Source organism: Nelusetta ayraudi, unplaced genomic scaffold (assembly GCF_046127955.1).
Source record: "Nelusetta ayraudi isolate G7.1 ecotype Tasmania unplaced genomic scaffold, CSIRO-AGI_Nayr_v1 ptg000068l, whole genome shotgun sequence".
NCBI lineage: Eukaryota > Metazoa > Chordata > Actinopteri > Tetraodontiformes > Monacanthidae > Nelusetta > Nelusetta ayraudi.
The window spans coordinates 1463347-1490558 of record NW_027466118.1 but is presented as its reverse complement, the minus strand read 5'-3'; the positions used below and the strand labels follow the sequence as shown (position 1 = coordinate 1490558).

Sequence of the window (27212 nt, the reverse complement as noted above, 5' to 3'; positions counted from 1 at the left end):
TGTTTTCATTGCACTCTGAATCCGTCCAATGAACATCTGGCCCCCTGGTGGAATCCCTCTGCCACACACAGCAGATTGAAACTCCATCCATCCATCTTTGATACCCGCCTCCTCCTGCACTCAGGGTTGCGGAGGTCTGCCGGAGCCTATCCCAGCGGGCACAGGGCAAAGACAGGGTGACACCCTGGACAAGTCGACGGCACATTGCAGGGCCACACACACACACACAGACACACACACAGACACACACACACAAGAAGGCCCCAGGCTGGAATCAAACCCACAACAGTTTTTACAGTGCTAAACACTGTACCACTGTGTCACCCAGACTGAAACTTTTGCATATTTTTTCCAACCATGTCGACCCAGCACATTTGTAAACCTTCATATCGTAAATAACAAATTCCACCACAAAAAGAAGTCAATGGCTTGGAAACTTTACAGGTCACAAGCAGCAGGTGCTTTCATCATTTATTTATTTTTGATTAGCTAAATAAGTAACACCTATGTTTGGAGACTTTGGTCGAGAGTGATTTTCCTGAATACAAACAGTGGATCCTTCAAGACCCGAGGCTGCCTTGTAGATGACAATTACAACCTCGCCATTAGACATGAATTAAGTTTTAAAATAATGACAATGTGAAAATACTCTATTCTCCGGCCGAATCCACAAGGCGAGAACCAACAAGTTGGTCGAGTTCCTCCCGATTTTCACGAAGGAGGAGTGCGGTTGAGGCGTGGAACTAAATCCATCCTAATACTGAGTGGCACTGGCCTGCATCATATCTGCCTTCCGTCTGAGCTCTTTAGTCCCCCGACTGCAGGCGCAGTCAGAGGATTGGATATACTTCATTACTGACAGTGGGAATATTCTGTGGGGGAAGTTTATCTCAAAGTTGTTTTTTTTCCCCCCCTCGTCATTATTATTTCAATTCCAAGAGTTATATTCAGGGGGAGGGGAGAGAAAATTTAGGAGGCGATGTAAGGGAGACCTTTTGTTCTACGGCCCCACAAGACGTGAAGAATATCTGCCCGTGGTCCCTCAGCAGAGACTGCAGGGCCTGCTGCTGCTGCTGCTGCTGCTGCTGCTGCTGCAGAGGTACCTCTCACTGGGAAGGGGGAGATAAAGAGGGAGCACGCCGCCGTCACTCTCGCTTTGTCTTCTTGTCTGTGCGGCGGCGAAAAGCTGCGCACGCGCACGTGTGTATTCTGAATATTCATCCCTTTTTTTTTTGCAGTTTCCTATTATCTATTTTGCGAGACGGAAAACACTCGCGGGGACATATGACAACGCTCACAAAGAACTTTACAGTAGCGGGTGACAGCGAGAGAGCAGGCCTCCGAGCACACGTGTAACCACCATCTGTGTAAGACACACACACACGGACACGCACACACGTACACACACACACACTGGAGGAACCGCAGGAGCTTTAAAAGCTCGCTGCGTGTCTCCCGCGAGGGATTTGCGGAAGATCGCGGCGAGCACATCGCAGGATTTTCCGTCGTCACCGAACACGTGTGCAGGACTCGGCCAAAGAGGAAGACAACATTGACAGATTGCATGAATAATTTGGGAACAAAGTGAGAGGCCTCACAGACCTCTGAATCACCGCCGATGACAGCTGCCTCCCATGACTTTCGCTCCTCTCTAATCTTTTTTAAAGCATATTATTTCCATAAATTCTCCCCTTACAGCTCTAAGCTGCGTCTGGATGCGAAGGGGCTTGCGGAGTCTCTGACACGGGGAGCCTCGGCTTCGGCCTCGGGGACGAGGAGGTGAGGGCGCCTCCAGGAGAGCGGAGGCGCCGCGTGATGTCGCCGCTTCAATCCAAAGCGAAAGGCTTGTTTTTGTCTTTTTGCTGCTTTGGCTAATTTTATCTGGCAAGACGCACAGAAGAGCAGCGGTGGGGATGAATGTGCGCAGGCACGCTTGCAGATGATAAATGGGGCACATGGGTAAAAATGATGAATCTCTACAGAATGGCAGGCATGCATAACGTATATGCATTTCCAGTCAGATCCAACGAGGGGTTGGGTTATTATGGGACTTGTTGATCAAGGAATTTAGATGGTGGCGAACCAAAGGAAAGTTGTTTACATCAACATTATTATTTCACCTCCAGAACAGTTTATTATTATCGTTTTTGACTGGACATCATTGAGGAAACTGTATATTTTGAGACTTTCTACGTACTAAACTTCAGTGATCTGTGATCTAATGACAGCAGTGGCCCAACAGACACCACAGAGCCCTCAAAACATTTCTGTGGACTGGGCTCCTGTAATCAATATCTAATATATGCAGTTATTTTCCTTTTGTATGTTCCTCTTATAATGTTATCTGAGCCGGCACAATACAGACTTTCCTCCAAGTGCGATAGTCCTTCTTTACTTCCTTTATGTGAATTTGACACATAGTCAGAATGTCAATGTTGTGCAAAATGGGACTGACCTTCTTGCTGCAGCAAATCTAGCATTTAATTTAATTGAATACATTATTTATCAATTTATTTTTATTTTTTTGTTTCAAATGTAAAGTGTCTCTGAGTGTCCAAAAAAAACACTAGATAAATTATTATTATTGATCCCAATATGTAAAATAGATTCTGTGCTATTGTTAATTAGAATTCACTTGTTGTCATGTGAACAACACGGACATGTTACATAAATGTCTTGAACTTGTTTGGGAAGAAGTGACAAACTGGGCCACTCTGACTGGAGTCACAAGAAGTCAAGCTGCAGAGGCTGATATAAATAAATAAATTTTTTTCACTTGAGCTCATTATTGAAGAGGGCTTAAAACCCTGTCTTGCGCGTGTGCGTGCGTCCGTGTGCGCGTCACGGAGAGGGTGGAGCGCGGCAGTCAGCGCTCGGCTTCGTCTGGACAACTCGGCCCTCCGGGAGCAGCAACTTGTGAAATGTGCGACGCTTCTCCGGGGCGAGCGGGGAAAACAATCAAGGTGCACTCAGCCCAAATCCCACCCGGCTACCCGATAATCCCTGTGGCCTTTATTAAGGAGTGACCTTTTTCTGCCTGGATTTAACGATTACTTTTAAATAGCGGTTTTTTTATTTTTTTATTTTTTATTTTTTGCAGTGGAAGTGATTAGGAAAAAAAGAAGAAAAAAAGAAAATCCAGTCCCCTGCACCACGTACAGGGAGGAAGACGAGCAGACAGGCTGTTTAATCTGCATTTCACCCCTGGACACACGCGCCTGTGCGCGCTCGCACACACGCAAAGCACCCTCTTTCAAAGTGGAAGTGGAAGGTTTATTAGAGTTGGTGGCCTGTGATTGTGTTTTAATGAAAGAAAGACTGCGGAGGGGCGATAAGGCCGCCGGTCGAGGCTGGGAGGTCCTCGCCGGGATTAGAATAATCATCAGAAAGAAGCCATGTCTTCAAAAAAAAAACGCACACAATGGACGAGGGCCTCTCCTGTCGTCCTCCACTCGTCCCTTCATCTCTCCATCAGCTCAGCCAATTGACATTCCAGCGCTGCCGCCGCCGCGTCGCTCGCCAACCGTCCGCCTCCTCTGTCGCTCCCGTGTACTCGCCGGAATGTGGATTTTTTTTTTTTTCTTTTTCCGGAGATTAGACAGGGGCAGTGAGGAAAACGCAGGGATGAGTCGTGCGCGGAAAAGACGAGTGTGAGACACGACTGATGCAGGAGGAACGCGGGAGACTTTCAAGTAGGAATTAATGCAAACGCATGATAATGAGGCATTCAGGCACAAGTGGCGTCATTAGCCTCTGTGATTTCGCCGTTCTCGTTTTTTAATGTCAACAATCAGCTGCAGACTTTGGCTCACACCCAGGAAATCAGAGTGGCGGGAGTGAGGGGATGGGGGGTGAGGGGGGGGTGCGCCACTTTTCATCAAGGACGCCAATAAATATCTTGTTAATGCAACGTGCGGGCCAGCGGCGCCTTGGCTTATTTAGCTGCATCCAGACATGCAAATGTGCTTCGTTTGCCACAAACTTTGCCGCCACCTGGGGCGTTAAGTTCAGATTTAAATACCATCGATGCCTTCACACTTTTGCATCAGAGGTTGAAATACACACCGGCGCTCATGGTACGAAATATTTGTTGAAAGTTTTAAGCAGCAGCTCAATCTGATTTGAAAAGCCAATTCTTCTGTATTTTCAACATTAAATTGCTCTATACATTATAATTAAGAATGTGTCCCCCCCCCGTCGAAAATGATGCTGTTTACACCAGAAAAAAACAAAAGTTTGGGACCGTGGAAGAAAGTTTCTCTGCGATGCAGATCCTAAACGAGTTTGACCTACCACGCCTTCGACATACGCCGACCCTCACCACTCACCAATCAACCCGGTGCGTTTCAGCCTGCTGGCGGCCAATCAGGATGCAATACACCCGACCGCTCAACAAACTGAACAAATAAGAGAGGCAACTGTGAGACAGAACACAAAACAGGTTGTTCTGATTTGAAACTAATCAAACTCAAGGGTCAAGTTGTGTATAAGGCCTTGCGTACGAATTAATCATGGGGAAAAAAAATATGTGTGTGTGTGTGCACGCACATAAAATATCCTGGATTGCTCTTTTCTGATAGATGCATAACCTGCATCCTCTCCTCTGTTCTTCTCCTCGAACCTCTAAAAATATGAGGCGTCTGGAGTTTTAAATGCTAATGTTGTCTTTCTGCCCGTGGTGTGCCGTGTTTTACTGAGGACGAGGTCTGGGGGGGAGCAAACACTGTAAAGTGGCAGGCAGTAAAACTTTAACAATGACCTCTGCGAGCTGGAGGAAAGCCGTGGGGAATAGTCCAGTCATATCTTCTTCTCAGACTTCAACGACAGACTTTGACCACGTTTTAAGACATACAGGCGGTTGATTGCTGTGCAATAATATAAATCTGACCTGAGCAAGAAATATAGTTGTACCTCGGGATGTGCAATCAATAAATGTGTATTTATTTAGGTCAAGGGTTAGGGTAACCTACCTCCTAACCCATAACTTTAACCCTATGTCATACCTACATCTGGGCAGTCTGTCTTTTTTGTGGATTCCCCTCCCTCTCTTGGGTGTGTGTGTCTGTGTGTGTGTGTGTGTTTCTCTCTCTTTCTCCAGGGGCAGGTCTCAGGTGCAGGCAGCTGCAGATCGTCACACACCTGATGCTGTTCATCCTCTTCAACCCTCCTCTTTAAAAGCCCGGTTCTCCAGCCACTCCCTGCCAGATTGTCGCCGTTATCACAGCAGTAACAACTGTCAGGCTGTGCCCTGAGTGTGTTTCATCGAACCTCTTGATCCAAGTTCCTCACTTCTGTCGTCGGGAATTGACTATCGGCTTTTCATCCCAGGAAAACTCTCTAAAATAAACGGTCAAAAGTCGGCTTCCGCTCTGAGTCTGTGCCTTGGTCCAACCTTCCCCCCACCTGACTGTCGCACCCTAACCCAAACCCCAACCCTAAACCCATCCCTAACTCTAAACTTTAACCCTAAGTCCAACTCTAACCTTAAAGAATATCCTGAAAATATCTGCTAATATTTCTATGCATGGTTCTGATAGATATCCCCAAACTGGTAATCCTCCAATAAAATAGGCCACCTGCTTTAATGAAGTACATGTGTGGGACGTGAAGTGTGTGAGTATTATTATGCTGTTATCTTGTGAGGGAGTCATAGATCAAGAGCAGTCTAAGAGCTTCCACTGCTCAGTAATTTAATGGATGGATTCAGTCTTCCCTGCTTGCACACTGACCCGGATACGTCCTCAATACCAGCACTGACCTGTTGTTAAAACCAATCCATTGTTGTGCATTCAGAGATTCTAATCTGCATAAACTGGTCTCAACCGACCGTTATTTGAGTGACATCATCGATGCATTTTCCTCCACACGACTATTCTGCTCTCTCGATATTTTCTCTTTTGTGCCAGTTGTGAAAATCCCAGTAATCCCAGAACCTGCAGCCCGTCTGACAGCAACAAGCACTTCCAAAACATACAAAGTCACTTTAGCCCTCTTTCCTTGTCATCCCGGTGCTGGCTTGGAACTTCAGCTCCTCTTCACCACGTCTGCACGTCTAAAGTTGCTGCCATGTGATTGGTTGATGAACTAATGCAGTTTAATGTCGTTTAACCTGATAAAGTGGCCAGTGAGAGTGGTTTCGTTGTGAGAAACAGTGCAGCTGTGCTTCGCTTTTGCAGGCGTTTGTGGGGCCAATCAGAGTTTTGCAACAGACAATAAATTCTGATTTCAGTTTATTTGTTTTAATTTCACTGTTGTTGTCAATTATTGTAATGTTTTCGTTGCATTTTCAATCACTGTTTCTGTGGTATCAACACAGCTGTGAGGACTTAAACAATATCACGCCTCATACCGCATCTATAAATATGCCTTTTTGTACCTTATGGAGTAACGGTATCTGGAGAGCCAAAATGGCCGACTTGCATTGCACCGCAGGTTTCCGCTATTGGATGCAGTGAGACATCCAGGACCCCGGTCTGTGTGCGCACCGAGATTGTGTGATGTGTCTGAACTTTCTGAACTTTTTCCTTTGCGAGCTGAGCAACAGGTGTTGATTCCACAGAGGAGAGGCGCCATCAGGGGAACCTTTGAGTGCGTCACCGCATGATGGAGGCAGAGCAGAACAGTGTGTTCCAGCTTGCACGCACTACTCCACCTTTCCTTACCTGACTCATCTGGAGAGCTTATCCTGACATCAATTCAATCGAAGTATTTACACGTAATACCTGAATTCTGATGATAAAAAGCCAGCGTCTGAAGTAAAAAAAAAAAAAAAAAACATAAAAAAAAACTTTTAAAAGTGCATGATGTGCTGTTTTTTATTTTATTTTTTTCACGGATCATTACACAAAAGGCTCCACGAAGGATTGGGTTGTACGCTGTGTTCCAATTACCGGACGTGGGGCGAGCTGAGCGATAAGGCGACAAAAGCCTGCAGGTGACTCAGCTGGAACTCAGCCTTATTTACCTCTTCTTAAAACTCAATCACCACGGTTAATCTGGAATAAAAAAAAAAGGCTTTGTCGGTCGCTGATGTGTGTCATAGCCTGTGTGTGTGTGTGTGTGTGTGTGTGTGTGTGTGTGTGTGTGTGTCTCTTTATGGCAGAGACAGGGGAGGAGAGGAGAGGAGAGGGGAGAGCGAGTTTGTCTGCAGCCTCCCCCTGCGGGGCGGAGGGGGATTATATTCCTCCGCCGTCATGTGTTCTGACATTCAGAACGTTATTAAGCTTCAATAGGCCGAGCTCAGGGTTCACTGATTACGCTCGCACGGGCTGAATCCATTATTCGGAGGTGGGGGGTTGCGGGAGGAGGGGTTTTCTTCACACGTCTGCGGCTGCTGGAAGTCGCTAGCACCTGCAACCGCGTCGCGCAAAACGCACAGCTGCGGCTACGCCCACGTGGTGCACGCTCAGAAACATTAGCATAAACGTTAGCCGCCATGCGCCAGTACTGCAACGATTCCGGTGTGGGTGACAGAACAAATTCGATTTGGGCGCCTGTTTGTTTTTTTTTTTTTTTTTTAAATGCTTATTAAAAAACAAACAGACCAGGGGAGGGACGAGAGTCAGAGCGGAGCTGCTTCTGAAGCGATGAACTCTGACCCTGAGGAAAACTGTCTGCTAAAAGTGAAGAGGCTGCCCACTCATGGGTGGTCCGCGGTGAATACAGCAACATGCGCTGGCTGGTGGGAGGAAGAGAGAGAGAGAGGGACAGAGAGGGAGAGTGCGAGAGAGAGAGAGAGAGAGAGAGAGAGAGAGAGAGAGAGAGAGAGAGAGAGAAAAATCCCCCGCTGCCATAAAAAAAAATAAAAAAATATCAGTGCCATTTCTGGATGGATGGGATTGACAATGGAGGCGCTGCTTTAGCCGCCGGGGTCTTGTAAGGAGGTCATTCTTTCTACAGAGGAGAGAAATATTGCATTGAAATGGAGGATTTTCCCCCCGTTTCCTGTTGGACGCTGCCTTGGTGGGACAGCAGGGCTTCCTAACTTTGACCAACGTGGAAGAAACCCACCGCCCTGTAATCCCTCTCATCCGTCACTCTGTCTCGAGCGATGCGGGCGGCCATACATCTCCCCTCTCCACCCCCCACTCACTCATCCTCACCCGTTCTATTTTCTCTTTTTTTTTTTTACTGTTTTTTTTTTATTTATTTTTTTTTATCTCTGGGCTATTTACAAGCCTCATCCATCTTCCCCCTTGCGGTGGCCGCCTGCTGTTGTCCGCTGAGATGGACAGATGGGAGGCAGGGAAAAGAGACGCATGGGTTCAGCTGCTGGGAGCTTCTCACTGGAGCTTCAGGAGGCCTGAGCAAGCGAGGAAGCGCACGTCTCAAGCGGGGAGTGCTAATCTTCAGGGCAGCGCAGAAACGGGGATGTGTCTTCTGATTGGCTGCGACCGTCCGTTTGGTTTTCCTGGACCCACTCTAATGGTCATTAACAATTTTTAAACTTTTGACTCTTCTTTTATTTGCTATTTGTTAAAGAAGACAAACCGCTGGCTCCAACTACTAAGTCCAATTTCTATATAATAGTATATATATATATGTATGTATAATTGTAATTGTATAGACTCACCAGTTATTTTTTTGTTGTATATTTTATCAGGTCAGGTTGTCGTAAATGAAGCTTCTCTGCATTACTCACTCCTCAGTCCCGCTGTGTCTGTACATGAAGAGACAAACCTGGCCCACGATCCATTGTATGTTTCTTTTTGATGTACCAAAGAACCACCCACACACACACACACACACACACACACACACACACACACACACATGAATGTGCACGGCCGCTCGTGGGTGTGTGAAACAGACATGAAGCCACGACGAGCAGACAACAGTGGAAGAGGGCAGACCGAGAGAGGCGGGTGAATTACCAGCGACCGGCAGGACAAAAATAATAATGAGGACGAGTCAACATCCGCCCGGCTGCCACTGGCTCTGCCCTACCGAAGGCAGTTTGCTCAAACTCTTCGTGAGGAGAGCAAACATTTCCTCCCTGGTTCCCTGCAAGACTCGGCACCGTCTCACCTATACGAGCTGGCAGCGGCATGTTGACCACTATTGATTTCCTTTCCTCCTCCATTTGGGAAAGAATGGCTTGCAGGAGACACTGCAGCAAAGCCGGGCCAGGATCCTTCCGTTGGTGTCGAAATGCAAGGGAGGCGAAAAGGGGGAAACTTCAGCATTCAGTCTATTTTTCAATAGCAGAGGTTTAAATTCTCAAGACCTGCTGCTTCCAGTGACACGTCCGGAAGTGCAAAGCAAGATCATTGGGGGAAATGTTTGGATGTGGAGCAACGCAGCAGTTTTATTTATTAATTCCAAAGAGGAGCAACAATGTCAAGAAATAAGTGATGTCTATTGCCGCACATGGTGTAAGAGCTTGAAATAACAAGGCAAGCTTGCTGGCTGGCTCGCTCAGAGCTGTACCAGTCTCAACAGGAAATGCACTCTGCCAACTGCAATCAAATCACGCTCGCAGCGAAAACCGAGTCTTTTCGAATGGCCCCACCACCTGATAGAGCAGAGGGTTTTCACGCCTTCGCTGGGCTGACTGTCAAACCTGTAATGTAAACAAGACGGGGTGATTAGAAAGATTTACATAATCTTCCAGCAGGCCAACGCTAGTGTCAAAAATAATGCTGCATTGCATTGCAAATTCCAGAATTACATAGACTAGTCCCCTATTCCTCTTCCCCTATATTACCAGTTAGGCTATGTTCATGTTAGTCCACAGGTTTGCCAGCAGGCTACAGTACAGGACTATTCTGTGGAAGTACTTGGCTCCTCCATGGTGTTAATCCGAGGAGTTGATATAGTTTAAATACTTGGGTCCTCTCTGGGTTTTATCTGCGTAGTTTACCACCAAAAGTGTGATTGTATTGTGAATGAATGATGGCTTCAATGCCAGCGCTTTGGGTGCATTGAAAGGTGTGTTTTACATTTAAACCATTATTGTTATATTATTATCATTATTATCTGCACTGAGGGTCAAAAGTAAGTAGCAGAGCAGAATTAATCTGCACCCGAGTGCAATTAACCAGCGTTTACTCTGTGGGTTGCAGTAAGACGTGCACTCCTTGCTTCTTTTCTCTGTTCTGTGCCTGATGTTTTCAAAGCTAAATTGCTCCTGCTGCAAAGAACATCATATGCCTCCATTAGCGTTGGTGCACCTGCAGGTGTTCCTGACAGCCTTCATTATTTCCCACCTGTCTTCCCTCTTCTTCTTCTTCTTCTTCTTCTTCTTCTTCTTCTTCTTCTTTTTTTTTTTAGTATTGTGACGCTGCAGAAATCTTCAAAAGACTCCATAATTTCAGGATGCAAATTACAGGTCGTCCATGATGTCAGGACCCTCGTCACGTGCGGATTTTAATTTTAGATACGGCCTGATTGCTTTGGCTCTTAAAACCAAGGGAACGTGATTTCATTTGGCCGAGATAAAGCTCATTCTGAGTGCGGTGACTCATCCGTACCCCAAAAACCTACAGGAGTGGAAGTTAGTTCCCTCAGTTTCTCACTTCCAACAGTTGATGCTGTAACAGAGCCATCACTCAGTTAATTGTGCATTGCAAGTTGACATTTTGACCGGTGGGAGGCGATGAATTAAAAATGCAAATACAATTTCGAAACACCTTCCTGGCAGAGGGAGAGGAAAGAGTGACAGGAAAATAGAGGAGGAGAGCTGTTAATTATACAGAAGGGTGGGCCTGCGGCTGTCGTCAAGAGGAAGAGTGGGGCCGCCTGCTCGCCGATGTCACTAATCATGCGGTGTGACACAGCGTGACATCCTGCACTATCCACGTGACACGCGCGCACGCTCAGATACAATCTATATTTATATAATGATAACTCTTAGCAAGAACAATGCAATGACAGCTAACCATCTGCTGGGCCCCGCCCCCTTGGATTCTTTTATCAAGTATTCTGAAGGAAAGACACTGAAATAAAAGCAACATTGACCATCTAGTGTTAAAGGGTGTATTAAAAATTAAAATGAATATTAAAACAGTGGTCTGGATGCATAGGAGTATATTAACCTCGACTTTAATATTTCTGTCTTCAACATATCAGAAATATTTTGGATCTATTCACATACATTTATTCAATAGGTAACTTTGAATTAAACAGTCAATTCATGCTGTTTGTTTCATACTGCTGGTGCTAAGTTTAGGGAACCCTTTCTTGTAACGTGAGATGGCAGTTACTAGAAACAAAGAAACAGCAAATGAACATAAAGACTAGTTAAACTCTGTGTGTACACTGTATGAGGAGCTGGCCACAAAGTGGCAACACAGCAGCTCTTGTTGTCATTCAGCGAGCCAACAGGCTAGTAATGGCCACTTGAATAGATCCACATCTGGCGTCTTTCTTAGATCCCAACTGTTGGATATATACAAGTCATGTAGCTCCTCTAAAATGAAAAAATTATATAAATGATAAAATAAAAATAATGGTAATACATTCATTCATTCATCTTCTATACCCACTTATTCCTATTCAGGGTCACGGGGGTCTGCTGCAGCCTATCCCAGCTGTCTTAGGGCGAAGGCAGGGTGACACCCTGGACAAGTCGCCAGTTCATCGCAGATAATGGTAATATAAAGGTTAAATACTGAATACATTGACAAAGGGGGCAGTGGTTGTTCCATTGATTTGCAGTATAAAAAATGGATGCTATCCATTGATTGCATCCAAGTATCCAAGAATGACTCATTTTAAAACATTTGGCCACTTTTGAGGAGTAGTAGTTTGAGAGAAACTTTAAATGACAGTAGTTCAAAATGGACCATCATCATCCGACCAAACATACTTCATGTCATTATGTCTAACTTTGGAAAAGCAAGCGATGGCTCGCTTTGGATTGCCGTTTAATGGCGGTCGTAAAAGTTTCTGACTTAAAGGTCTGCTGCCTCTGGTGACGCCTCCTTGCTCAGGCTCCTATTATGCTAATATTTGAAACCATGATCGCAAAAAAAACCAACAAATGGCTGCCCTGGTGTACAGGTTCTATCTCATCTCCACTCCAGTGCTCACCTGCATCAGTTTTCTGCCCTCCAAGCGCATTTTTCAATACAACCAAATGATTAATTTCAAATGCCTGGTAGACCAGAGGAAAACGGACATTGTGGCAGATTCTTTTTTGCTGCTTTTATCTTTTATCTATTCATTAGAAGCATTAACATCAAAGGAGATGAGGCAAACTTGAGCAGTGGGTGTTTGGAGGAAAATGCCTTGAAGATGTCAGAGGGTCAGAGGTCAGGTGGGTTTGAGACCATAGAAGAGCAACAGTAACTCAAATAATTACTTGTTGCAACCAAGTTATGCACTCAATATGTGTGCGTGAGCAGCAAGATGCACCTAAGAAATGGGTTTGTGGACTCAAAATAAGCGAAAAAAAAGAAAATGCACATTTTTGCTCTTGTGACTCTGTGCGAGTACGAAGTGCAAAAAAATTCAAGTCGATTGCACAATGAAAAGCTTTTGAATGAAACGTTATCCTCGCCCCCTCATCTTTACGAACCCGACAAGGACCATTAAATCGACAAACTTGGTGCCTTTTAATTGCATTTTACAGCTCATGGAACAGGGGATTTTTTTTCTTATTCTTTCCCATGGAGGACAGGCTGCCTGCAATGATTTTTTGGATCACTGCACTCCTTTGTGACCCCTAGAGCCCTTTATTCCACTCCACTTGCGATACCTAAAGTCATATAGCATTGTTGTTGCAGAGTCACTGCGAGTCTCCTTCAGAAATAAACCTGAACAAACATGCGTAGCTTATTCCTTTATTAGGTAACAAATTTTATTTATTTCTTTTTTCAAAAGTCTGATTTCTATAAGTTAGACTCTTACATTTTTTAAGAACTGAAAAAAAAAAAAACCTTTCTTGACCAGTTTCAACTGAAAAAATTCATAAACACCCTTCCTGTTAAAAAAAAAATCCAACAACAACGATGACGTCTCTGGTGAATCGAGTCCAGCAGTAAAGTCCCGTGAGAAGGTAACGCAACAAATAAATATTCAAATGGTGTTCAACCGCAATCACTAAAAAAAAAAAACCCAAAACAAAACAAAAAAGCAAAAACAAAACACCAACTGGAGATTTTTTGAAAAAAATTAAATAAAAAAATAAAGTTGCAACCAAGCAACAAAACCAAACAAAACTGACAGTAGCATGTACAGATTATTCAACATCAGTTCTTGTTCTTGTTTTTTTCCATCCACACTCCTCAAAGAGTACAACGCGGCGCCCAGCTTTCCGTTATGATACAAACATTGAGTCTTTTTTTTTTGTACAAATCTGTCATGGCATATAAAACATTTTTGCAGAGGTATAAGGCCTCCACTGCAGATTTTGCTGTGCTGTGTTGAAACAGAAACACCAGCAAAGAGAGAGACGCATAGATAAGGGAAGAAAAGGGAAAAAAAAAAAAAATCCAAACAATAATAATAATAATAAAGTACTCACACCGTGGGAAACTAATTCAGGTACACCAAGGCGTGTTATGGGTTGTACAAACATTTTCACTCAGGGAGGAGAAAAGCCTTTTTTTTTTTTATTTATATATACATCATAGGTGGAGATATGTATGATTTCAGTAAACTCTTGACTGCCCGTGTGTTGCGAGAGGTCACACATCGGATTTGGTCCGAAAGCAGGAACTCAAGAGAAAAGAAGAAGAGAAAAACAAAAACAAAAACAAAAAAACCCCGACAACAACACAGGACTCGAGCAGCTGTGGAAGCAGAAGAGGACGGGGGGAGCTGCTGCCTTTGTACAGGTGCTGTGAAACGAGCCGTGACGCGCTCTGAAGAGGACCTCCGGGTGTCTGACGGCAGGAAGAATCCCGTTGGAAACCACTTTTTTTCCTCCGGTCACCTTGAAGTAAAATGACACCCTTGGACCGGTCTGGTAGCGAGCGTGATGGACGGTGCTTTACAGGGCTTTAATCGGCCCATTCTTCCCCCCTCGACGAGCTTGATCCCGCTCTGCCCCGACGCGGAACGTCTATATTTCCGAATCATCTTCAACAAGCTGGGGGGGCTGAAATGGCTGCAGTCTGCAGAGAAAGAGCTGAGAGGGGAGAGAGCGCGGCGAGGACTGGCTGAGATGTTTGTGTTGGAGGAAGGCACAGAATGTACCCTTTACATCGCCTCTGGCTGTGATTCATTCCCCAGCGCGGTGCCTCTCACTCCCGCTCTCTGACACATCTCACCTGGAAGAGAGTTCAAGGGCTGATGACACTCCGCGTTACTATTATCGTCAACAAAGGGCAGGGAAATAACCCAATTTTCAGTCTTGCAAGTCAGGTCTGTCACACTGTGACCTATTCCGTTAATTTAAAAAATAAAATAAAATAAAAAAAATGGGGGGGGGGGGGGGGGGATTCTTGGGATGTTTGTCCAGGGTTGGGATCAGCCAGAGGGCCACAGGAGGAGCCCTGTCATCCAGTTCATCAAATTCATGTGCAAATGTGTGTGTCTGCGTTTATATAGACTGTGTAAGTATAGTTTGTGTATGTAAGTATGACAAACAACAAGCATCCTTCCGTCAGCAGCACACTGTCAATTCCAATCATGCAGAGATTTTCTGAAGACGTTCTGAAACTCCGCAAATCGCTCAGAAATCTCCAACCTAGGAATGAATTCAAAGGCTCAATGACGAACACTGTGTCATTTCAGCAATTGGGGATTGGGATCAATGCACTCGATATCACAGAACAGAGGAAGATAAGTTCTGGCGGTAATTAAGATTTGGCTCTCTAATGGACATGTGATGAGTTTGCTTGAGTTTGCAAGACATCAGAGATCCCCGCTGACGTTTCCAAGGAGGGAAATGTAACTCTGACAGTGGGATTTTAGACAATAACAAAGGAAACGATATACATACTGCTTGGATCCACCGACACAGAATGAGCTGGGGATTGTTTTGGGCTGTTGTCGGTGTGGGTTAGTCAATATAAAGTGCACTACCACTGCACTACAACAGGCCCTGGGAATGCGAGCGGGATCCATCAAGGGTGGTTTCGTCTCAACAGCAGTGACGTGCGCTCAGGTTGAATCTTCCCTCCGGCTCTTTAATGCCAAACTTGGGCTGTCAAGCTTTTTGTCATCGCTGCTTTCTGACGTCCTGGGCCTGCCACTCTGAATTCTCACCGCTTGACGTGAGCCCAAAGGAAGATCCGAGCGTTGACCGTCACGGACAAGTCCCCCGCTCTCTGAGCTCGAAGACTCGTCTGTAAATTAGCCAAGAGCAGCTTGTTTGGAGCCCTCAACTGGAGGTGTATCAGCTCTCAATAGACTACGAGGACAGCGTGAGTACCACTAACCACTTAGGTTACATTAGTGAGTTACTGACTGACTGACGGAGACCTTTATTTGTCGGAACGTCGGAACCCCAGGAAAAAAATTCCAACCAAAACTGTTTCAGTGTGTAATATGTGCGTGTGTGACTGTGCAATGTCTTGACAAGGCATGTAAGTGTTAAACGGGGGATGTAGCAGCAATGTACTGTGTGTGTGTGCGCGTGTGTGTTGGAGCCTGTTCTGCAACAGCTGATTCCGGACGGCATCAACCTCTCAGCTGAGCATGGGCGGAGCTTAAAAGCTCCTTTTGGCAGCTTTTTTTTTTTTTTTTTTTTCAAAACACGTGTAAACAGGTGTGTAAAACCTCTTTCGTAAAAACTGGCGCTACGCTACACGGAGCACGTTGTCCCTTTTTCGAGCGTTGGAAACAGAGAGCGACAGGGAGGAATGCGATCAAACAATGTCAAATTGTCACAAAAGTCTCCAGCGCCATCGTCCTTCCTCCTTCTCCTCCTCCTCCTCCTCCGCCACCGCATCTGTGCAAAAGACAAGGTTCCGTCGGCCGTCAGCAGGTTGTACAAGGTCAGCGGTGGAGGCGGAGCTATTGCACACGCAAAACTAACATCGACAGCTCCATTTAGATGGCACGGCGCGGATGTCACACTGAAGGAGAGAGTTTTGCTTTTTTTCTGTTCCCACGTCAACGAGCACGGTAGAAAATTCAAAAACACGCCCCCCCCCCCCCCCCCCCCTCCGCTGACGGCTTCGTTATTGCAGCACGATTCTCCCATTTGTTAGCTTGTTTGTTTTTTTTCCCGCCACAAGTCTTTTTCCAAACATCCATTTCTTAAAAAAAAAAAAGAAAAGAAAAGAAAAGAAAATTAAGATTTTTTGAGAGGAGTTATTATTTATTTTTTTTCAAAGAGTGCACTTTGGCAGTAGTTTCAGTCTTATTCTGGTGTGGGAGGGGCAACACTTTAGTTGGGCCAAACCGGACAGCCATGTTTTTAGTTGATTGATGATTCTGTTTTTCTTTTTTCTTTTTTTGTGAGTCTTGTGCTCTTCTTCTGCCCCACCCTGCCTGTATTCCTCGCCGCCAGCACGGTCGCCAGATGATCACATGCCGGAGGCGCCCAGTCCCATGCTGGCGGTGTGGCTCATGCAGGGCAGCGTCTGAACGGTCTTGGGGAAGTCGTGGGTGAGGATTCGCCCGTTCTCGCCACCGCTCCCGTTACCGCTCATCCTGGTCAGGGTGGAGCAGCGCATGGCGTCGTTGATGGATTGCTGTTGGGGGGGGTGGGGGGGAGAAACACGCAGCGATAAGTCAGCGCACCTGCTGGTCACCAAGGCAACAGTCAGAGCTACAAATGTGCTCTTTTCTTTTTATGACCTACGTCAATCTTTTCCCTCCAGCTTCTGAAGATTTGCAAGACTGTTTTGAAACCTTTCTGGGGGTTTTATTTTATTTTATCTTTTTTTTTTTTTTTTTTAGATGAAATGCATGTACATTAACAGTTAAATGTGTCAGTTTAAAATAAACTGCTGCAAATATAATCATAAGAAAATATTTGTACCTGTCTTTTATTGCGTCAAAACAAATAAAATGTCTGAATTCTTTTGAGATGCGTTATCTATTAATTGCACCTGCTCTTTACTAATCCAACAGGAAAGAAATAGATACAGATTATATTTATTTTTATGTGCAATAGTGCACACATTTCTGTATGTATTTGTGTGTTCCAAATTGCATACTTCTACACTAAACACTTGATGATTCTAGTGCGTTAGGGTGCAGTGAGTGCTAACAGAGAAGAACCGGGGGGGGAACAAAACAAGTCAGGTATTTGCACATTTGCATCAAAACAGCACAAATATAAAGTTGAATGTGGAACAATGAGCGCGTGAGAGGACGTGTTTTCGAACTACCCACCGCTACGGTGGAACCTTTTTTTATGTCTGCTAGCTGCTAGCTACAAACGTCTGCCAGCTTGCTAACATACAGCCGGAACTAACGTTGAGGTGTGCGTTTGGTTTTCGCACACCTCAACGACAAAAAGGTCATTCTTGCCGCAGTAAATTTGGTTGTCTGTCTGTCGGGATTTGCCATTTGATGGTGGCAGAAGAAAAAAACCAAAGACTAAACGCTAGCGTGTTAAGATTAGCGCGCCAGACTGTATACAATGTGCGGTACTGTGATGGTATACACTTTGGAACACACCGTAGCTGATTTGGTTTCGAAGCGCTCTCTCGGAGCCCGCGGGGTGTTTACGCGAGGTGAAGCGCTGAACTAGCCGATGTGCATCCGTGTCCTAATTTGTAGAAGGAGGGGCAGGAGGAGGTCTGGCTGGTTAGATTGGGAGCCGAGGCTTCACTCGTCGATTTAATGGCTTCATTCTCCACTCCGTGGCTGGAAAAAAAAGCCACTGGGACTGAAAGTTGACCTAATGATGTGTGATCTACATAGGTGTGTACGTGTGCGCGTGTGGGTGTGTGCGCATTCCCTTTTCTGTAGCTGATTAAATTGGGCAAAGAGAGTGGATCAGGAGCAACTAGTGAGCGCCGCGCGGGGACGGGAGATTTACTCCGGCCTCTAATTGGAACGCCGTTGCAGCTTCTTTCAAGCCAAACAGCATAAAGGCGCCAGTGGACTAATAGGCTCGGCACCATTCTCATCAGCATACTGATCAGGTGCCACTTCACGGGGCTGATTAAACAAAAGAGACGGATGTTGAAGATCCCTCCTTATCTGGGCCGGCTTCATCCCTTTTTCCTTTGCTTCCAATCTCTCCGCGACGGGTACGTTGGCGAACACAGGGGCTTTGATGTCGCGGGGGTCGAAAATTGATTCACAAAGCGGAAGATAAACAGCTAAGAAATTGCGCTGGGAAGGAACGCAAGTGAAAAAAAAGAGAGAAAGTAAAAAGTGCTCCCCCCCCCGCCCCCCCCCCAACCTTTCCTGGAAACACAACAATTCCAGGTAAAAAGACTCGTCCAGGTAAAATAAAGCAGAGATGGAGACACATGTGATCTGCGAGGGGGGCCTGCCTCATGGTATAACATAGAAAGGAAGTTCACCACAATGGGCCCTGCTGTTGGCGAGACAGTCAGCGAAACAGAGGAGAAGGAGCGAGGGGGGGGGGGGGGGGATAGATGCACCACTGTGATTCAAATTGCCTTTATACCTGCGCTGCGGCGCCAAACGCTTCCACTGCGAGCGCTTCCTGCTGAATTATTGTAATGACTGAGTGTTGCCAGCGTGAGTGCAGAGAGGCGTAAAAAAAGTGTTGTTTGTTTTATTTTTGTGTGAGCCTACATTTCTATGTTACCACTGACTGACACTGTAAATAATAACAGTGTTAAACATAGACAAAATAAAAGTTGTAATAATAATTAAAAATAATTAATTAATACTAATCAAAATAATGATAATATTTTTAAAATAAATACTACTGCTACTACTACTACTACTACTACTAATAATAAAAACACAGTTGGCCTTTTGTAAAAATCAGTGTGTGAACCTGATGTCCTCCCGTGAGGATCTAAAGTCAACTGCAATGCTAAAAATGTGCAAAAACTAGCCAGGATGTGAATAAATAACAGGCATAAGGGCAATTTCAGAATCAGGTGATGCCACAACACTGCTGGGAGCTCAGCGACGTGAAGACGGAGCGGCACAGGCAGAGAGAGAGAGAGGCACAGGAGAGCGTTGGCACTGCGGTGGAGGGGAGGGGTGAGGAGGCAGATGTCATCATCATCAGCAGCAGCAGCAGCAGCAGAAGCATCATCATCATCATCATCAGCATCATCATCAGCATCATCATCATCATCATCATCATCATCATCATCACAGTGGTTCTGGTGGCAGCGTTTCCTACCCCGTGGCTGTGCTCTCTGCCCCTTATATCTTAACAGTGTTGTTGGCGTACAGGCCGTAGCTCTGCAGCTCTGTGTAGGGGGCGCTAGCACCACTGTCTAAGGTTGAGCAGTGAAAGGCCTGAGCGGCTGTGGCGGCAGCGGCCCGCGCGGTGGACACCTTCATTCGGCGCGACTCGGTCCGCGACTTGTAGCAGAACTCCACCAGCGCCACCAGCATGGCCAGGCCCAGGCCACCAATCAGGATGTAGAAGACTCCCGCCACATTGCTGAGGCTCAGCGCGCTGGTCTTGTCCTGGAGGGGGGGGTCGGGGTGGGGGGGTGGGGGTTCGGTGAGGTGGGGAGAGGGCAGAGCAGGACCAATCAGTGAAGCGGGTTAAGGATTGACGAGAGCAAATCAGACAGCTAGACAAGCTCACGCAGAGACAGACAGACAGACAGACAGACAGACAGACAGACAGACAGGCGGACAGACAGACGGACGGACGGACAGACAGAGAGACGCGAGTTTCACCCACGGGAAGCCGAACATGAGCCAGTTCTTCAGCAACACTTTTGAAAATGGAAATTAAATAAATGAATAAATCGATGCTCGCGCTCAAACTTGCACACAATCACACTGGCAACACACGTCAACTGCAGACAAAACTTAAAATAAGAACTCAATGGGTGTAGAAATCTTTTTTTAAAAGAACGAATTAGCTAATTTAGCTAATTTAGCCTCAGCTAACTGAAAGCATCGCATCAATGCTGCCTTGTTTGTTTCTGCCGCATTGTTACAAGTACGGACTACTACAAACCCTCAGTCCCGAGTTTATTTTGTAGTTTATAGTTCTCAACACTCCATAAAAGATGACGCCTGTTTCTCCACTCGTGAAACTGTTCTCCATTCTCGCACGCTATCAATTCCGTCGCGACGTTGACGACTCAACAAACATTTGCGCTCCATTAGAGGGGCCTTATGGATGCCGTAAAACATTAGCTGTCACAATTATTGGCCTCCCACGGGACCGCTCGCGCAACCTCTTTGGCACGTCCTCACACGCTGATTGATGAAATGTCGCATGACAAATCGCTTTTGTCGCGCGGCGTATTTCTCCCGCCCGGCCCCGCACCCCGAGCTTGTGAAGAAACAGGAAGTGCAGCGGGTGTTTGGAAAGCCATTAGTCAAATCCTACCGGTGCATATTAATTGCAAACGGATCCTCTCCGACTGCGTCTGGTGAAAATCGACACCGTCGTGTGGATCGTATTTCCGTCGGCGCAGGGGCAAAAAAAAATAAAAATAAAGCACTTTCGCGGCGACGTTTCCATCCACAGTCGCACTATTTCTGGCTGTGCGCTCGCGGTGGCGGGCGGTGATCAGACGTTTTAATCTCGGACAGGCAGGGGGTCTGCGTGCTTTCGCGGTGATTTATTCCATTCTCAAGGCCTTTCCCCCGAAACGCACTGCATCCATCTGCTCTCGCAGAGTCTAGTTATGTAGTTATGGACGATATAAAGTCAAAGTACAGATGCAAGCAAAACTACTTCTTGTGGGCTGCTTCCTCCAGGGGTCACCAAGCCTCTGCTTCTACCGAACCCTGTCCTCTGCATCCTCTTCTCTCATTTTCCAAGCCATCAACTTTTCATTATCGCTGACACTCTTATAGGTGAACTGCACTAATCACATTCATTCTGTATGCATTCATTATTGCATTGGATTATTTTCGCAGAGACTCACTTGTCTCCTATACGCGCGTCAGTGTGTGTGGTGTGTACGTTGATGACTTTGTGAAGTCCTCACTCAGACAGAAAGACAACCAGACAGCCAGACAGATAAACACAAAGTCTTTACGTCTAACAGGTAGACCAAAACAAAAGTTCAAGTTTTAAACTAGTCATCCGGGCAGCGTTACCACACCATCGACATCAATGCTAACACACGCACGCACACACCCACACAGAGCACTACACAAATAAAGGGCAACGACATCCCACAGCTCATGCATTCATGCAGCAACGGCACAAACAAGTCTTTAGTTCAACATTGGTTTATACAGTGGGTCATTAGTCTCTATCACAGTGGCATCGATTTACATTTATGTCTATTTATAGCCCCTAATGTAATAAAACCTTAAGGCTGTCTTTGAACTAGTGGGTTTAATGAGGACGCTACATCACTGCATCTTTTTTTGTGGGGACACGAAGAAGAGATTCATGTCACACGGGGATCTCTGGCTACACAGCAGTGCTTCACACTTGATCATGCCTCTGTTGGCAGTGGAGCTCACGCTTAGCCCTGGTTCATTAGCACAGGGTGACGTTCATTTGCTTACCACGTGTTTATGGCTACTTGCTAAAATATATTAGTACTTAAGCCAAAGTATAGCAAGATATGTGTTTGTTTTTGTTCATAGTTTTAAGCACCAACATTCAACCAACCAACATGCTTTATTCTGGGACCTCACCCTTACAACAGAATGGGTTACCGCAAGATTAATAATTAGGCTAGGCTAAAGCTAATTCATAAGAGACATTAAAGTTTTCAGTATTTTTTCAGGTCTATGCAAAAAAGTAAATTAGCTTCATTAACACCGACTGTGTTCATCAACTGTGTAGCTCTTTGTATAAACTAACATATTACAAAAGGCACTTTTCGCCCTCAGATCCCAATGCTATTATTCTCTAGTGAGGTCAAGAACCCTTGAATTAAATTGATACGCAGCTTGACACAAAAGACTCAATGTGGGAAAGGGGAAGGAAGGGAGGTACTGGACAAGGGCAAGGACAGGATTAAAGAGACAGCTGCTGTTTTAAGCAGATCTACCGAGGCTGCCAGGGAGAGCTGGAGTCAGTCTTGATGTTACTCTATAGTATATTTAGCACTGTCAGAGGTCTACTTCCTGTTTATGCTTTGTATGTATAACAAACCACTGCAGGCCTCTACAATAAAAATAATTATGACTGTACGTGTTGGTAAAAAAAAATAAAATAAAAAGAAAGTCTGACAACACAATCTCAGTCACGGGAACAAATAGACATTTGAGCATCACTCGAGTACTGGCCCGAATATAAGGCAATCTTTTCTCTGGACATCCCAGTGTTCTGAACAGCGGTTTTTGGCATTAAATATGTTTGACATGAATTAGGCTTATTGTCAAGTTTTACCTCGCCATTATTCCTTGTTTTTGTTTGGTAGCCTTAAAGCAAGAAAATCCAGATCTGTATTAAATGCATTATTTTAAGATACAGCTAGTTTTTGGCTGGGTTGCGTTCAGCCAATGTTTACAGGCTTTAACACCGCAGCTCAGCAAATGACTGAGGTCTTGTTTTTAGTTTAAAACTTTTAAATTCTGTGCAAAAGTGATGATTTCAATAAAGACTGCAGAGTTTGACTTGGTTTGAGCTCTCTGCTGCTTCACGTGAACATTTATGACTTTATGTCGTACAGTTCTGCAGGTGCCGCTGCCGAGTTGTCTTATGTTTGAGCCAATACAGCAGTGCTGCTGGAGCCACAGGAGGAGCGGGCCGTGTGCTAAACGTAAGAGAGGCTGGATTTGGGGCTGGTCTGGGATCAGGGCAGGGGTTGTGCTTGGATATGCTGTAAGGTGACAGGCTTGGCTCGGAGACTGACCTTTCTTCCGGAGTCCTTGCTGCCACACTCCCCTTTATCGTACCACCATTTGTTTTTCAGTTTGTCTAAGACGGCTTGCTCATTGAGTTTCAACACCGCTAGGTTTACTGGGATTCTTCCGAGCATAAGGAAATAACATAAATAACATATTGTACCATGTTATTTTATGTTATTCATTCAGAGACACAGAGCAGCAAATGCAAACATACATTATTGCTTGAGCCAATAGGTAAAAAACAAACCAAAACAAATAATAACTCACCAAATACGCACACACGCACACACACACGCGCAAAAACAACACAAACAATTAGATCACACTAGCATCATTAAGAACATCAGCAAAGTGATATGCATTAATACTCCATCTAGCTTGTCTGGCTGGCTCCTAGGGCAGTAGATGTGTATTACTATATCACTTTGGGTAACCGGCACGCTGCGTAACCTCACTTGCGCAACGCGGCCCTGTGACCTAATGCCACGATAAAACCGCAAAGTAGATACGCATTAGCATCAAAGAAATTACAGACTGATTCATTAGACCCACAGTTGGTCCTTTTTTTCCCTCCAGACAGGGGAGGTCATACAGAATTTATGAGATTATCATTTTTTTTTAATCCATTCACCGCAGGCCCAATTATCAACCCCGGCTTGCCGTTTATTTTTTTGCCAAACCACGGGGAGATTTAGCGTCGCCGGAGTGCTAGCTGCAGCGCTGGACTGCCGGTTACCCCCCCCGACCCCACCCACTCCTGACTGGGAGTGGGCGGCAACCCGCAGGGTTTATCAAACTGGCTCTGACCTTGGAGTCCCCGCCCCCGCTGCCGCACTCTCCCTTGTCGTACCACCACTTGTTTTTCAATTTGTCCAAGAGGCCCTGCTCGTTCAGTTTTAACACTGCCAGGTTTACTGGGTTTCTTGAAAATAATGCGAGAATGATAAGCCATTAGGAGGAAGACACTCTACAGGGCACAGATATAAAAGATATTGGTCGTATGGTGGTGATCATGAAACTGACTGAATGATTGGAAACTCCTGCTGCTACTGGCGTGTTTCGCAGGAGGGCTGGATTTGGAATGCGCGAGTGTTAGTAAGTGTGTTTCTGGCGATGGGCTGGAATGCTGCGGTGCCCATTTCGGGGGCAGAGTCAGGTTTTACCAAGCAGGGGCCTCGGAGAGGAGGCAGAGCAGACGCGATGAATGGAGATGCTTTGGATGCGGAAGGCCGTCTGCGGATGGTAATTTCCTTTCAGTGGCGGCAGCATACAGATCGCTATGGCAACCGAGCTATCAATGTTCGACCCATAAAGGCATCGCGGGCCAACAGGAGCCTGTGTTGATTCATTTAAGGCCGTTTTTGGATGTTTTTCTTTTGTTGGCCAGGTTCAAGTTGAACTCTCAGCTCAGGTCGGCTGGTTAGCAGTGAGGCTAGGCCGAAAGGAAACCATGTGACCGAGACTCAGCAGCCCGAGCATCTCCTCAAAGGCTTGCTCTCTCTCTCTCCCTCTCTCTCTGGTGAGAGTGTGTGTGTATTTCCTATAGCTGACAGGCTGAAGACAAAGACTCTCTCCATCCACGAGCCAGAGGGAGGCAGAAACCGCAATCAGAGTTGGCCGAAAGGAAGCAGATCACCACAAATTGCCTCCACGTCCTCCCCAAAATCCAATTTTTTTCCCCCCTGTTGATATTCTACCTTCCGCTGCTGCAGAACAGGAGAGTCTTCATGCTCAACCGTAATTTGCACGACACAGCTGTAGGGAACACAGAAGTATCCTGAGAGCTGGTAAAACCTCTGAATTCTTTCTTTCTCAGCCAGGTGCCATCAGACGGACAGAAAGAAGTCAAAGTGTGTGAACATGGATGATCCGGAGACCTGTGTGGGTCGGCGGCTGGTTGATATAAGTCAGTAGGTTTGATGTCAAGGAGGCAACTGGAGTGAATGTTAGGGTGGGATGTGACAAATCTCCGGGGAAGGCACAACAACTAGAACGTTCAACAGAATGAGTCAAAAAAAGATTGCAGGTTAAAGGCGGTCAGTGCATCCTGTGAAATAAAGAAGAGGGTTATTTTTCTTTCACGTAAAAGTGATGATTTCAACCAGACCTGCACTGCACAGTATGGTTTTTCAATCGGGGAAGAAGATAAATTTGAAGGCTTAGTCACAATTTAATTGGCTATGCATACAAAAAAAAAATTGCTTAATTGTTTCAACAGAAACTTTGACTTGAAATTTGATCAATTATTTGTTAACTCACTCTCAATAGTCGGTTGGTTTAGTGTCTCGGACTGCTTAGTCCATATCACTGATTGTTGCTTTTGCCTTATAAAGCAACCAAAATGCCAATGTGCAAGCCAAAAATACAACAAACTCTCTGTCGGACTATGATGGTGTGTTTTGCACTAATGGCAAAGCTTTTGTTGTTAAACTCCCATCGGTGCGGGCGGAGATCCAAGCGTCCACCACCACAACCAGCGGCTTCTAAGATTTCACTTTCACACAGTGTTCCTCAGATGTTATCACTGAAGTGAAGAAAAGGAATCCTAAAGTTTATTTTTTTGCCGTTGGCTGAAAGTGCAGCACGAGGCCATGGCAATGCAGCGCAGGTGCGACTGAGCGCAACTCTCTGAATTCAGCAGGCGTCGGCTTTAAACGACAATAACGAGTGGAGCGGCGGCATCCATCAGTTGCAGGTCAAACGCCGGCGTTCCCGACACGACGCTCCCTGCCATGAATGCGTTAGTGAAACTCCATTAGACTCGTGACATAAATCACTCTGCACACGGTTAGCACAAAGAGAGAGGGAGAGATAATGAGGTCATCTCCGCCACTTCCACTCCTTGCCCCCGTTGTAAAAAAAAAAAGAAAAAAGTGCAATCTGACATTGTGAGTTGGGCTGCAGAATAATTTCCCGACTTGTCTCAATTTGGATGGACCCTCTGGGTCGAACCTCTGGCTTTGAACCAAGGTGGGAACCCTTGAAAAAGAAAAAAAAAAAGTCCAGCGGGTTTAAAATGAAATCTGCCCATATGGTGACTTTAATTAAGATGAACGTGCCCAATCTGAGGTGGATGAAAGGCTTCAGATGTCTCTCTCTCCCTCTCTCTCTCTCTCTCTCTCTGCATGTGTATCCAGGTGAAGTGGGAAGTTTGTTTGAGGCGTTAACGTCGGATAAAAATAGACAGCTGCTGCTCTTAAAACATCGGCAATGGCAGGAAAGCACATCCAGCGTGAAGAAATCATTTAGCATAGCATTAATTAACATGTGTGCGCGGCAGCTTCGCTGACTTCACATTCCAGGTGAGAGCTGCAGCCGAGGTGGGAACTGTTGCTTTAAAATTTACATTAGTTTTTCAGTTTTTTTTTTTTTTTTTTCCTGCTGCTTGCGTTTCAAAATACATCAAACCAAACGAAAGGTTGAGGAAGCAAGAAGAGCAGCGAGCGGCACAACCAGACGAGTGGCACTCAAGGAGCGTCCACGCTCCCACTTAACGTCGCTGCTCGGCGCTCACGTGCCTGTGAAGCAGCCGCGCACGCACACACACAAAGATGGGCTTTGGCTTGTGAAAGGGTGGGAGCTGTGTGATGTTTTAAGAGCTGTGGCGAGACGCAGAGCGAAGAAAGGAAGAAAGCGAATGGGGGTGGGGGGGGCAGAAGTGAGATAAAGTGAAGGGAAATGAAGGTCTTTGTCATGTGAGAATGGTCTCAATGGCATTGTTTACTCGCCATTGTTGTTAACAACAACAAAGACGTGGCATGCAGTGAATGAATCGTCGACTTCCACCATAAGGGAAGGAGCGAAATGGTGAAACAAGACAAGTCTGATGGAACAAATCAGCGGGTGGTGGTGACGCGCATGCAGAAGATCTGGTAGAAGCGCCGGGTGGGCGGCTGGCTTTCATCCAGCCTTGCTGCAGTGGCGGGGTTTTACCTGAGGGGGGAGCCCTTGGGCGTGGCAATCCCATAACCTTTGGAGTCAAGGTTCCCTCCCACCTTCATAGTGTCGCAGGGCTTCCTCTGCTCTATGTACTCGTTCATGGTGGACTCCAGCAGGTAGGCGTACTTCCCCTTGGACTTCCTGACTCGCATCACGCCCTCGTCCGTGGTCTTGACGAACACGGACGGGTCGGCCGACTTCATGTAGGACCACATCTTCTCGAAGACGGCGATTTTCGACCTCTGCCGCCCGAAAGAGAGACAGTCAGTTCACCATGGCTGCTTCATTTCCCTTGGTTTGACATTAGATGTGATGTGAAGCTATGTCTTCGGATTTCCCCAATCAAAGGTCCTAAATTATATCTACAATCAGGTTTTTATTTTTTCTCCTAGAATCCAGTGGACCGGCAACATTACATGTTCAAAAAAACATTTCTTCATCCCTTCAATGATATCCTCTGTTAGCGCTTGCTGCTAAAAATG

General features: G+C 45.9%; 1 protein-coding gene across 2 annotated transcripts in view; it reads right to left on the bottom strand.

The window, feature by feature from the left end:
- Nucleotides 1–16230: 16230 nt before the first annotated feature.
- gria1a (glutamate receptor, ionotropic, AMPA 1a) overlaps nucleotides 16231–27212 on the bottom strand; it is a 68458-nt gene continuing 57476 nt past the window's right edge. The window contains exons 13-16 of one of the 2 annotated variants that reach the window (XM_076041540.1): nucleotides 26725–26972; nucleotides 23599–23713; nucleotides 19342–19476; nucleotides 16231–16589 (exon numbers count right to left, since the gene is read on the bottom strand). In XM_076041540.1, the coding sequence (XP_075897655.1) occupies nucleotides 16422–16589; nucleotides 19342–19476; nucleotides 23599–23713; nucleotides 26725–26972 (666 nt within the window). In that variant the 3' untranslated portion in view covers nucleotides 16231–16421. Of the gene's footprint in view, nucleotides 16590–19183; nucleotides 19477–23598; nucleotides 23714–26724; nucleotides 26973–27212 lie in introns of both variants that reach the window. The other variant, XM_076041541.1, reaches the window with a different exon arrangement.